At 39.6% G+C, this 14,316-nt stretch overlaps 1 protein-coding gene across 7 annotated transcripts in view; it reads left to right on the top strand.

The window, feature by feature from the left end:
• The window catches only part of PIGG (phosphatidylinositol glycan anchor biosynthesis class G (EMM blood group)), a 93,651-nt gene that overhangs the window by 33,601 nt on the left and 45,734 nt on the right, over positions 1-14,316 (top strand). For 5 of the 7 annotated variants that reach the window (XR_011969388.1, XM_072619724.1, XM_072619723.1 and 2 more), the window contains exons 9-10: positions 4,135-4,586; positions 9,806-9,997. Coding sequence is in view for 6 of the 7 variants with exons in the window: in XM_072619724.1 (XP_072475825.1) it covers positions 4,135-4,586; positions 9,806-9,997 (644 nt within the window). In the remaining variant the exon portion in view is untranslated. Of the gene's footprint in view, positions 1-1,761; positions 3,450-3,469; positions 4,108-4,134; positions 4,587-9,805; positions 9,998-14,316 lie in introns of those variants that run through there. The other 2 variants (XM_072619725.1, XM_072619726.1) reach the window with 2 other exon arrangements.

Raw genomic sequence — 14,316 nt, forward strand, 5'->3', positions numbered from 1 at the left:
TACACCTTAAAATGCAATATATACATACATACACACACACACATACGTATGCGTATATATGGATGTATATATGTATTGTTATTTCTTCTTGTGTCCCTGTTAATAAACTCACTTCTCTCATGCCATGGGAGAAAGTGTGTTACTATGAATACTGGAGAAGGATTATCTTCCACGTTCTCTTAGACTACTCTTATTATCCCCAGCCTTGTTCGGGGGAAGGGAAGATCTGTTGATAGCTCCCTCAACTAACTCTGGCTGTGCAACTTCTAATAGATTCTATCACTTTGCTCCCTCTTAAAGACATTGGGAACAAACAGTATCTCTCTTGAGATCAGTGGAGACATAAAATGTACAGTCTTACCCCTTTTTTCTTCTCTTAACCTTAGACCTTACCTGATCTCAGCAATGGGACCAGGGCTGTCTGAGGACAAGGGTTCAGTGTATTATCTCTCTGGATGTATCAGAGAAGGGACAGCTCTGCTGCCATTATCTCAGCACCTACATAGGCTGGAGAATTGAACTTTGTGCCAGGGGATATGACATTTAACATTTTTTAAATGGAATTACTTTATAAATTATAAAACAATGTTGATTTTGATATTCCTTTTCAGTGAATATAGGTTGTCCAAAAGTTAGGGGACATTGACAGTCTATGGAAACATTGTGTATTCTGATTATCTTTAGTCCACCACAAGGTCCGCATTTTTTCCCCTCTTTTTATAAATGAAGGGAAAGAACCAATTCTTGCTTTTTGTTCTAAACAAGATTAGTAAGGGAAAACCTCAAGTCTCTAATGTCAGATGTTAAATGAAGTAGAGAATTGAGGCAATTGTCTGAATATTTCAGCCTCTGTCCAAATTACTTTCATCTGAGATAGCTAAATAATTCATGGCCTTTATGCTCTAGCCAAACTGGATTACCGGTTGTGCCTGCCTCTGTTCATTTACACAAACTGCCTCCGTGCCTACAATGCTCTTCCAGAGAAAACTGGAAAATAGTGTGATAGAAACTAGGCATAGACCAACATCTTATGCTGTGTACCAAGATAAGGTCAAAATGGTACATGATTTAATCATACAGGGTAATGCCATAAGTAAATTAGGAGAACAAAGAATACTTTGCCTGTCAGATCTATGGAAGAGGGAAGAGCTTGTGAGAACATTATGAAATGCAAAATGGATCATTTTGATTACATTAAATTTAAAAAGTTTTGCACAAGCAAAACCAATGCACCCAAGATTAGAAGGAAAATGGAAAGCTGGAAAGCAGTTTTCACTGCCAGTGTTTCTGATAAAGGTCTCATTTCTAAAATACATAGAGAACTGAATAAAATTTATAAGAATACAAGCCATTCCCCAGTTGATAAATAGTCAAGGGATATGAATAGGCAGTTTTCAAATGAAGAAATTAAAGCTATCATCATGAAAAAATACTCTAAAACATTATTGATTAGAGAAATGTAAATTAGAACAACTCTGTGGTACCACTTCACACCTATCAGATTGGCTAATATGAGAAAAGGAAAATGATAAATGTTGGAAATATGGGGAAATTAGAACACTAATGAATTGTTCATGGAGTTATGAACCAATCCAACCATTCTGGAGAGCAATTTGGAACTGTGCCCAAGGGGCCATAAAACTATACCCTTTGATCCAGTAATACTACCACCAGGTCTGTGTCCCAAAGAGATGAAAGAAAAAGGGAAAAGGACCCATATGTACAAAAATGTTTATAGCAGCTCTTTTCGTTCTGTCAAAGAATTGGAAATTGAGGGGATGCCCATCATTGGGGAATGGCTGAACAAGTTGTGGTAGATGAATGCAATGGAATACGATTTTTCTATAAGAGAAGACGAGCAGGCAGACTTCAAAAAAACCTGGAAAGACTTGCATGAACTGATGCTGAGTGAAGTGAGCAGAAGCAGGAGAACACTGTACACGGTAACAGCAACATTGTGAGATGACCAACTTTGATCGACTTGGCTCTTCTCAGCAATACAATGATCTTAGATAATTCCAAAAGATTCATGATGGAAAAGGCTATCCACATCCAGAGAAAGAACTGTGAAGTTTGGATGCAGATTGACGCATACGTTTCTCACTTTTTGTTGTTGTTTTTTTCTTTCTCATGGTTTTTCCCTTTTGTTCTGATTCTTCTTTTATAATGTGATTAATGTGGAAATATGTTTAATATGATTGTGCATGTATAACCTATATCAGATTACTTGCTTTTTTGGAGGGGAAAGGAGGGAGGAAAAAATTGGATCTCAGAATCTTATAAAAGTGAATATTGAAAACTGTCTTTACATGTAATTGAAAAAATTAGTATTAAGTGAGAAAAAAATAAAGTACATTGGGAAGTGGAGGAAAGAAAAAAAGAATGCTCTCCTAGAATCCTTATTGTTTTTCGGGACATGGCTCTACATGCCACTTCCTTGGTGAATAAAGCATTCTGTGTAATACTGCCTCATGTGTGACGCTCCTCTCCCTCTTTTCCATCCCCTCCAGTTAGTGCTCTCTCCTTCAAATTACGTTGTATTTACTTACTTCTGTGCAAGCTGACCCCTTGTCTTTTTCCTTAGCTCTCCCCTACTTCTTCTCCCCTTCCCCACATGTAAGGCACTTTAGGGCAAGAATTGTTTAATTTTTGTTGTTGAATTCATGTCTTTCCCATTTTAGACATTAAATAAGTATTTGTGGAATTGAATGGAAAAATTCAGGTAAAAGTGAAGGTTTGCTCCTGTCTCCTAAATGGTTTTTACTTTACTTTGGTCATGTAAACTTTACTTAAAGGTATTTATGGTTGAAGTAACTTTTGAAAAACATTTTTATTTATCTCTTTTGTCTTTATATCAGTTTCAATTCCAAATACAAACCTCCCTCTTTCCTACCCAGAGAAAACTGACCCCTTACCTGAATTTGACAGTATATTCAGTGTTCTATACCCATAGGCTCCCACCTTTGCTCAGTTATATTTTCTTTTTTTTTTTTGTAGTTTAGTTTTTATTTCATAATCATAAACTTAACTCTGTGTTCTATCGAGACTTGTGGAACAAAAAAGGAAATGACATCCAAAGAGAAATTGTAGCAAGTGAGAGCACAAGGATTACAGAATATAAAAGCAGATGGGGTTTAAGTGGTACTCTCTCCAGCTACAGAGGAATGGTTTGATGGTTAAGACAAAAAACAAAACAAAAAAACTTACGAGAGTTGTCCACAGTCAGCAATAGTGATCTTGCTGGTCTTGCCATCCTGATAACTGAAACACTCCATTGCTTCCACAGTATTTCATGCCTTCCTTCACTTTTCCAAAGATCACATGCTTCCATCCATTCGATTGGTCTTAACAATATAGATGAAAAACTGGGAGCCATTTGTGTTGGGTCCAGCTTTTGCCATGGACAAGATTCCAGGACTAGCCAGTATGCTTCAGAATGAAGTTCTCATCAGCAAATTTCTCCCCATAGATGGACTTGCTGCGAGTACCATTATGGCATGTCAAGTCACCACTCTGGCACATGAACCCAGGAATGATTCTTTGGAAGCAGAATTCCTTGTAACCAAATCCCTACTCTCTAGTGCTCAGAGGATGGAAGTTTTCTGGCGTCTTTGGAAACTTGTCTGGAAAGAGCTCGAAAGTAATCAGCCCCAGGGGCTCATCATCGATGGCACACATTGTGGTTGGCCATGGCCACAGATACCTGGGCTGGGTGCTAAGGTAGAGGAAGAGGCTGAGGGGATCGGTGTCCAGCAGACGAAACCAAGACGAGGACTCCCAGTGGCAATGTCTGCAAAGCCTCTCAATTATATTTTCAACAACATTGCTACTTCTCTCTCCTTTGGAAGTATTGATTTTTTTTCAAGTTTTACTTAAGTGTAAGATAGCTTGAGTTCAGTATCCCTAAAGGCCCAGTCTTGCAGCACTGACTTAACAATAATAGAATTAACCTTCTTGGAAAAAAATGGTGGAAAATCCAAAGAGAAATGTAACCACAGTTTTCCTGTGTTTTTTTAAGGGTCTTTTTTAGGGGAAGTGTAAGTGTATAAAACAAGTGAGTAAGTGTATGATACATGTAAAATAGGCTTAGCGTTCTTCCTGTGATCGTTCACATTGGCCCATTTCTTTTCACAGAATCCAGCTGCCTCCAGTTCTAGCTGGTCGGGATTAGACCTGCTTATTTTATTTGGAACTCTGGGCCACGTTTTGAGTTTGGGTGCAAGCAGTTTTATAGAAGAAGAACACCAAACCTGGTATTTTCTTACCAATACTCTCTGTCTAGCACTGGGCCATGAAATATGTAGAAACCACTTTCTTGGGAAGGACTGTGATCATAATTTAGCTTTGGAAGGAGATTTTCAAAAAGATACTAAGAAGGTTTTGCAATGTACAAATGACTTTGTGGATGTCTCAGAATACAGTAAAATGCACAAGATGTCTTCTTTGGAATTATCAGAAGGCTATGAAAAGTGGTTAGGATTGGCCAGTCCATGGCTTGTACTGATTTGCTGTAGACTGCTCCGCTCCTTAAATCAGACAGGAGTGCAGTGGGCCCATCGAGCTGACTTTGGCCACTGGCTGACCAGGTAAGAGTGTGAAGTGTTAAATTCTTTTACTCTTGAATTGTTGTTTTCTTTCAAGTGAAAAGTTCATTGATATTTTTTACATTCTTTATTTCAGAGCTTCACACTGATATCAGAAACACTGAAAATTAGAGGAGGTGAAAGAGCATCCCTTAGTCTGTAACGTTAGGGGACAAAACCATCTTGAGTACTAACCTATTAGTATTAGCTTGGCTAGCACTGGGTTTGTCATCACTCTCCAAATTTTATAATGCTAAGTTTAAGTAAGATGTAGTTTTTTCAATAAAAGTGTTCCCAGTGACTAATTTTGGAGGAAGATTTCTGATGATTAATTAGTCACCAAGCATTTTTGTGCTAGGCAGTGGAGACAGAAGTAAGAACATTCCCTGCTCTCCAGGAGCTTATATTTTAACATGGGGAACAACATGTGTGTGTGTGGGTATAGATATATGTCTGCATGTCTACACATATACCCATATCTGTCTGTCTTTCTGTCTTGGGAGGGATTGAGAGCACATGTTTATATTGATCTTTAAGACTTGCGAAACCTTTCCATGTATAACTTCACCCTCATAGCATCTCTCTCAGGTAGGTAGTACATTGTCCTCACTTTAGAAATAAAGCAGCTGAGACTGAGAGGAGATAAATGATTTGTCTGGTCACCTAGATAGTCAGTGTTGAGTGTAGGAGCTGACTTCAGATCTGCATGATTCCACGCCCAGTACTCTGTCTATCATGTTACAAGGCCTCACTACTACTCTTTGTGCAACCCCTACAGAGGAGATGAACAGCGGCCTTAGGTGGGAAAGTCCTAGGAGCTGGAATGACCCGGCAAGGCTCCTGTAAAAAGTGGCATTGGAATTTAGTTCTGAAGGAAGTCAGGCATTTTAAGGGCAGCCATGAGGAATAGCAACATTTTCGGCATAGAGGCTGGGCAGTGGAGCATTGTGTGTGAGGGGTAGCAAATAGGCCAACTTGACTGACCATAGAGCAGGCGAGTGGAAGGGAGTCATGTAAGGCTGCAGTGCTAGGAAGGGACCAGATAGTGCATGACTTTAAGTACCAAGGGAGTTTGTATTTAATTTTAGAGATAAGAGGGAGCCATTTAATGGCCATGTCCAGTCAGCATCCTTCTTGGTTTCTCTCTATCATCTGGCATTTTGGTCACCTACTCCTCCTAGATACTCTCTCCTCCTGGAGTTTCAAGATCCTGCTCTTTCCTGGTTTGCTTCTTGCATATCTACCCTCTATCCATCCAGTCTCTTTTGTGGGTTCATTATCCACAGCCCACCTTTGATTTGTGCTTGTACTACTGTGCTTACGTCATTTGCTGTGTTCTTCTTCTTGATGACCTCCATTCCTAAGAGTTCAGTTATCATGTCTGTATGGATAACGGGGCAGTTAGATGGTGCAGGGGATAGAGTGCTGGGCCTAAAGTCAGGAATACTTCTCTTCCCTAACTCAGACACTCACTAGCTGTGTGACTTGGGCAAGGCACTAGCCCTGTTTGACTCAGTTTCCTCATCTGTAAAACAAAATGGCAAACCACTCTAAAATCTTTGTCAAGAAAACCCCCAGTGGGATCACAAAAAGCTGTACACGACTGTAAAACAACTGAACGACAACAGCGGCGATAGTGCAGATGGCTCCCACATCTATATGTACAGCCCTAGTTTCTCTTCTGAGCTCCAGTCTTACATTATGAATTACCTGTTAGACATTTCCAGCTGGATATCCTGCAGGCAACTCTTCATGCTAAAATGAAGAGTTTCCCTCCATCTTCAACCCTTCCTGATTCCAGGCTTCACTGTTCTGTTTAAGGGCACCACCATTCATGTAGTTGCCCAAGTTCAAACCTCAGATTCCTCCTCATTTCTTCCCTTTCCCTCACACCCCCCCATATACAGTCAGTTGCCAGGGCTCTGTAATTTGCCTCCACCACATCTCTCAAATCCATCTCGTTTTTTCTGCTCGTACAACCATCACTTTTTTTCTTCATCATTTTTCATGTGGACTTCTGCAGTGGCCTGTTTGTTTTTCCTGGCCCCATTCTCTCATCTCTTCTGTCTATCCTCCACATAGCTGTCAAATTGAGATTTTTGAAGCATGTCTGACCTTGTCATTTACCTGTTTGGAAGCTCCAGTGGCTTCCATTTGAATAGAACATCAAATATAAATTCCTTCTAATATCTAATAGTATAACTTGCTATATGCCAGGCGTTGTCCTATGCAGACTGTTATCTCATTTGATCCTCTCAACAACCCTGGGAGGTAGGTGCTTTCATTATCATTCCCATTTTACAGATGAGAAAACTGAGGCAGTTTGACTGTCCTGCCCAGGGTCACACAGTTAATAAGGATCTGAGACTATAATCGAACTCAGATCTTCTTGACTCAAGCTCTGCTTCTCAGTGCACTGTGCCAACTTACTGCCCCAGTGCCCCAAATGTTTAGCATATAAACCCCTTGACAATTTGACTCCAGTCACTCTTTCACCTTGTACATTATTTTCCTTGCATTTTGTATGCCAGTCAAGCTGGCCTGTTGCTGTTCCTTTATGTGACTTTGGTCCCCTTTCTGTGCTTTCCCATAGGCCATCCCCCATCCCTAGAGTGTAAGCTTTTCTCTTCTCAGCCAGTTTGAAACCCAGGTAACTCATGTTACCTCCTAGAGGAGACCTGTTCCTTTTTTGTCCCTGTTTGCTAGAAACCTCTAGTTTTAAAATTACTTTGTATTTACTTTGTATAATGTGTGCACATGAACTTGAACTGCGCTGACACACACATGTTGTATTTACTTGTCTGTGCTCATATTTCCTTCCAGTAGAGTTTTCAACACTATGGTAGGGCAAGGACTGTTAGATTTTTGTTTTTGTATTCCCAGCATCTTCTGCAATGCCCAGAAAGTACATGAGGTGCTTAATAATTGTTTGGTAATGAATGTGGACTAAACCTCCATTAATAGTAGTATTCATTATGCTGAGACCTATTTGACTTCCTTGGGATCATCTGAGTTGTCTTCCTGGGTCATTTGGGCACATAATGGACATGGCCTTTGTAGCACTTGTACCTAGAGCCATGTAGGGCACATGGTTGTTGGCTAACTGCCTCTAGAATGAGCTAAGGAAGGCCTTTTGTTTCATTAGGTCATTAATGAGATCCTAGAGCACAAATGGAGATAACTACACCATTGGTTGTGGAAAATTCAGTGAAGGATTTAGTTGGCAATTTAGTCAGCATAAGGGGTGCTTTAGAAAAGGAAAGGCTGGCCTAGGGAGGTGTGCAAGAATAGGGAGTCAAGGAGAGTGGGGCTACTGTTGCCTAATCCTGTTCCCCCATTTCTAAGTATGTACAAACCCCTCTGGACTACCTTTCCTCTGCTAGGTCTCCCTTCCTCTTCCTTTTCTGTCCTTTCTCTCTCTCTCTCCCTCTCTCTCTCTCTCACTCTCACTCTCTCTTTCTCTCTCTCTCTCTCTCTCTTCATCCATCTGAAGATATTACGAGTTGGGAATGAGAATGATAACCAGCGCTAGTGATAATCTGCTTATTCAGGCCTTCATAATCTTCCACCCTCTCAGTCTACCTTCTTACATAAGAGAGAGAGAGACTAGGAAGTAGTAGGGGTTAAGGGTGGGTAGGAGCAAGGCTAACATGGTAATCATGGAATGATTTTCGCTTTGTGGTGTCCTGAACAAATTAACGCAGATCCCCAGTGGGTACAGAGACCAGACAATCCAGGTTTCTTATTATATACCCAGAGTGAACTGGTGTCCCATGATTCTGGGAGCTTCATCACTAAGGAAACTAGAAACCACTCAAGTTTGATTTACAGAATTTTATTTGATAATACTTAATAAGATATTATAACTGGCAAAATAATTAGTAGTACCACTCACCTGTAGTGTAGCAAGCTGAGATAGAGAATAAAGGCCATATTTTCTTGGAGTCTTCCTATTTATAATAATTATATATACGTAAAATACAAAAACATACACATACGCTGAGGTTTCGTTCTTTGTACTTATATTGATAGCACCTAATACAGTGCCTGGCACATAGAAGCTTGAGAATTTTGTATACATATATATGTATAATTGATAAGTAATTTATTGATCAATACGTTACAGTTAACTAGGCTTTTGTGGGCTAGTCTGGGAACATAACTATCATTTATACCATAGGGGGAAAAATTATATTAAGCAACTTCAGATTACCAAGTAACTACAAGCTTTTGGAGCCTGACTTGTCCATAAAGACTGGAGATGCTATTGATAAAAGTTTTTATTGTTTCTGCTGAGACCATATAAACTCTGAGGTTCATTATCCCAACTCCCACTGGTAGACCAGTGTGAAGTCCTTTGTATCTTTCCCTCTGGGTTCTAGGGGTACCCCTAAAGAGCTAAAGGAGATTAATGCCATTGTTTTTAACCCCCATTAGTGTGCTCCCCCCAAGGTCATCATTGAATCATTTAATCAGTCCCAAGATTTATCAGTTGAACCATTTAGTCAGCGAGCCTTAAAGTGTTTTAAGAAAACAGTATTTACGAAGGTAGTCTAATAAGCTGTCATTAACAGAAATCCAAACATCTGTGTCACATACTCCCACAAGTACTTACAGTCCCAGGAATGGTGGAATCAAGCTTATAGAGCACCTGTAGCATGGAAGTGACCCACTGTTCTTGGTTTCTGGAAGTCATCCCTTTCATGGGGTGCTCAAGAAGCATGGTGAATCTTCTATAGCTAGTTTATCCTTGGCTCCAGCAGACTACTGCTGGCCTAGGGGAATACTAGGATGATGGGAAGATGGTAAATCCAAAATCTTCTGGACTCTTCAGAGTGTGCAGGTTTCTTTTCCAGTCAGAATAAGGGGCAAGGGAGGAGAGACCTATGCCAAGGTTGGAGCTGACATCTTTCTTCCCTCATCCCTGCTTCAGGGTTTAATGAATGAAACTCTTGCTCTAATTTTTGATGACTTTTCTAAAGAAAAGAGTTTACCTTGCTTTTTTTTATTATTTATTGTGTTGTACAAATATTATATTTTATTCAGGAAATAATGAACAGAAATATGATTGTGTTTGAGCGGAAAATCTAAACAATTTATGTTGAAAAGTAAGAAAACATTTTAAATGTGTGTCTTAGCCACTAACATGCTACAGATTCTTAGAAATGCAGTCATTAGGTTGTACTTGGCAGTAATTTGTGGCATTTTCTGTTTCATTACAGTTCTGATCATAAAACTGAGCTCTCTGTTCTGACATTTCTCTCCCTCATCATGATCTTCATTCTGGTTCAGAGAAGATGCTCCCTTGTTTCCAAAGTAGCAATGGCGCTGGGGCTCTTGGGAGTCTATTGCTACCGAGCAGCATTTGGAAATGTCTTTTTGCCATGGCAACGAGACAACAAAGATATTTCTAAGTAAGTTCATAAGCAGATATGTAAATCTTGTTTTAGATCTATTTTAATGACTTGCATACTGAAAGGCATTGTGCTGTTGCTTATGATGTCAATTTAGTTCTTAAAAGTTACGTATTATGTTTTTCACTAATTGTAATAAGGTAAAATTGTAATTCACTGCAACCCTGCTAACCATTTTGCTTTTTAGGAAGAAAGGGCAAGCTGATGTAGATTTATTTAAAAAAATAAACATACAAAAAGTCTCCTAATTTATAGGGTATATCATAGAATCAATGGGGGGGGAGGGGAAGAAACTTTGAATTGACCTGAAAATTTGAGTAGTCAGAATTCAAGTCTGCCATACTATAGTGCTTCCTGTTATCTAGACTCCAGAGTAGCGGGAGAGTAAGGTGGATTGGAGAAAAGGCACTTCTCTATAATTGAAGGATAAGTACCCAAATCCTCATCTTAGTTGTGTTTGGAAATCTTTCTGAAATAGCACACTTCCTTACCTTAGAAAACACTCAACATAATTTAATCTTTTCTTGATGATCCAAGGTATTATTCAGAGCACCAGATACCCTGTCCTATAGATGAAGATGTAGAGGACAAGTATTGATGTAGATAGTAGGAACTCAAAGTTGGGACCTTGGATATCATCCAGTCTGTCTTGTACTTAAACAGTTAGCTTATCTACAGCAAACTTTAAAATTGGTTGTTCCATATACTTTCCCAGACCTCTGCCAGAGGGGAACCTACTGCCTCCCAGGGCAGCCTTTTCACTCTGGGATATGTCAGATCATGGGAAGTTCTTCCTTATATCTAGCCAGAATATTCCTCTGTGTGCTGTAGCGATTGGTTCTGATCTTGCCTCTGAGATCAGGCAGACTTGAACATTTCTAAATCCTCTCTTTCAAGTTTCTGGAGGTAGCTACTATGTCCTCTGTGAGCCTTCTCTTTGCCAGACTAAACTTCCATAGTTCTTTACACTTACCATTGTGTGGAATGGTCTCCAGTCATCTTGCCTTCCTGATCATCCTTCTCTGAAGCAGACCTTGTGAGCTAGGACCAGCCTCCTCTGTGTGAGGTGTCCCACACCTGTTGTTATTTGTGGTTCAGCCTTCATTTTCTAGGACCAGTGACAGACGTCACAGGGCGATGTCTTCGCTTGTGTGTCTTCACTTGCATAAAGTCTTCAGCCTTACTCTCCCTTCCAGTCATTGAAGTCAAGTGATGGTTTGATTCCTTCTATTTCCACTTTGCCTTCTGGTTCTAAGAGATCTGGACAGTTTTCATTTAAGATTTCTTGAAATAAGATGTGTGGGCTCTTTTTTTGGTTGTGGTGTTTGACAGTACAATAATGCTTAGAGCTTTTTTTCCTCCTCAGTTATTTTCCAGGTCAGTTTTTTATTGTTGTAAGGTGGCTTACATTTTCTTTTATACTTTCAGTCTTTTAAGTTTGTTTTAATATTTCTTATTGCCTCATGGAGTCATTAGCTTCTATTTGGTCAATTCAGATTTTCAGGGAGTTTGCTGCTTGGACAAGGTCTTGTACCTCTTGTGCCAGTCTGTTCATTCTCTTTCCAGTTCTTACATCCATAGCTCTCATTTCTTTTCCAGTATTTTCCTCAAGTACTCTGATTTCATTTTTAAAAATGTTTTAAATTCTTTTTTAAATTCTTGATTCATTTGTTCCAGGCATTGTAATTGAGTTTGTGTCTAAGATGGGTTTTCTCTGGAAGCTTTGCTTATAGATGTTTTGGAGTCATCCTTTCCTCCTAGGTGTGTATCTTGAGCTTCCCTGCCACCATTTCAGCTCTTTCTTGAGAGATTCTTTTTTTTTGTTTGTTTGCCCCATCTTCCAGCCTGCAGTTAAGAAGTATCCTTACTTTGAACTTGATATCAGAGCTGGACTCTTTGATACTTATCATGGGAAGATCTGGCTGGTCTTGTTGCACTTTTCTTGGGACTGCTGAGTATTGTGTTACTCCAGGAACTCAGGGACATCCTGGAAACCACATTTGCAATGGTCTGAACCAGAGCAAAGTCTGATTGCTGTCCTTCTAGTCTGAGGAGAACCATGTTTAGTTTAAAAGAAAAATAAATATAAACTTTGTTTTGGATATGTTCAGTGTTATGCGTCATCAGGGCATTCATACAGTGATGTTCTGCAGGTAGCTGGGGATATAGGTCTGAGTTTTGAAAAGAGGAGAGACTAGATATGTAGATTTGGAAGTCATCCGTATGGGGCTGAGAGTTAAAACTGTCGAAGTGGATAAGATTGCCAAAGAAGAGACTCTAGAGAGGGAAAATATCCAAGGACAGAAAATTCTGGGGAACATTAATAGAATGTAAACTCCTTGAGGGTAGTGGTTTTTGTTTCTGATTTTGTATAGCCTAGCAGGCACCTTGTAAACTTTTAATAAATATTTATTGAACTGAATATCCATTTTAAGGAATTTGGAAAAGGACAAGAATCAAGCAAAAGAGAGAAGTGGTTAGTTCAGAAAGACCTCTTACTGCGCAGTCATGAGACTGCTTTAGAAAGCTTGGAACACTAAAGTTCAGCAGTCTAAAGGCAGAAAGCCACTGATTGCCTTAATGAAAGCACTGTGGCAAGTAAGACATAAGCAGAGGTTTGCTAATAACTGATGGCTCTCATATCTGGGAATATTAGCACCAGATAAACAAAGGAAGTCCAGGGAGCTGTAAGCACTTGGTTAGAAGCCAGAAAACCAGGTAGCCAGAGCAAACTCCCTGGAAGTTTTAAGTGCTTTAAGTGAGGCAAGCCATACAGAACCAAGGGCCCAAGATTCAGGAGGAGTGGAAAGCAATTCCAGTAAGTTGCAGAGAATACACCTGCACCAAAACCATTTGGGTTTCTTTTAGAAATAAAGACCAAATTACTCAACTAGAAGAAAAAATATTCCTTGATAGGATAAAGATTATCTAAGAAAGAAATCATGAAAGAAAAGGCTGTGAGGAGGTAGAGAGGTTTTAAACAACACTCATTGCCCTTTGCCTAGGCTATTATAATCTTCTTCTAACAGGTCTTTGCATGTCTGCTTTGTGTTTTCTTTATGCATTTAATAGTGCTCTTATGCTTAGGTGCGGTCACATCATTCTTCTGTTCATAAGCCAGTCAAAATTTATTTTAAAAGGAACTAAGGAAATTCAGAACAGCCAGAGTTCATACTCAGACTAATGAGCCAATGGGAAAAGTGACTTAGTATATTCTAATGGGATCTTGGTGAACCAGAAAAGTTGTTTTGTCTTCCCAATAGGAATAGTCTGCTTGCGTTATCTACTTCATAAAGTTGTTGTGAAGAAACAAGCAAAACTTTGGTTAACCTCAAAGTGGTTGGTATTGATAGACCCCACCTTTATCAGCAGAAGCTGATGTGTGGGACAAACTCATTTATCTGACCTCACCTTGGGTTTCTACTTCTAGGCCTATTTGTTGTTTTTTTCTTATAGGTTTAGAGAACCTTCCACTTTCCTTCTGTAGGTGATATTATATAGAAACACATATCTTAAGGGATCTCAGTGATCTCTGATAATTTTTAGAACATTCAAATGAGAATGTAGGGTCGTTCCTCCAACCAAACTTCACAGTAGTTGTGGGTCGAAAGCCACCATGGATATTATATGTCATAAGTTCATTATTTGGGGAGATACTAGGGGATTCTCTGACAATTTCCTTCATTTATACCTTGTTCAATTGACAGCCAGTCAAGCTAGTCACCATCCTAACTTTTCTGTTTGACCTTATCTCTTGGAAGACCATTGCTGCTTGTGCTCGTGCTCATAACAGTTTCCTTAGAGGGACCAAGGTGATAAAATAAGGAATCCCATCCAGTACTGATTTCTGACGTGCTAAACTGGAGTCCCACCCCGGTACTGAACAGAAATCTTTATGATCTGTGACCTGGCTGAGGCTCTTCGAAGTTAGCAGTTGACACGATCTCTTTCATGAGCCAGTCATCAGTGCAGTGCTTACCTCTGCATAACTTGTTCTAATCATCTTAATAGATGAAAGGAATGTAGAGGTTCCCAGCCTCTCCAGCCCTTTTGGACCGGGTGGCAGACATTAAATTGGGTGGTTTCCCGTTATGTAAAGCAAGAATATATTAGAGCTCTCTTGCTTGTCCTTAGTTCCTTCTCAATAAATCTCACTGGTGCCTTTAAAAGCCAGGATGTCTTGTGGAATCTGTTGCCTAACAAAGAACCGAGCAAGGATTTAGGAGGAGAGCAAACTGAAGGTCATTCTTAGAGGTTTTGTTCTTTAATCATTTTGAAATGAAATAGTTGGATGGGGCTAACTTTCGAGATAAAGAACT

This window comes from Notamacropus eugenii, chromosome 6 (genome assembly GCF_028372415.1).
Source record: "Notamacropus eugenii isolate mMacEug1 chromosome 6, mMacEug1.pri_v2, whole genome shotgun sequence".
Lineage (NCBI taxonomy): Eukaryota > Metazoa > Chordata > Mammalia > Diprotodontia > Macropodidae > Notamacropus > Notamacropus eugenii.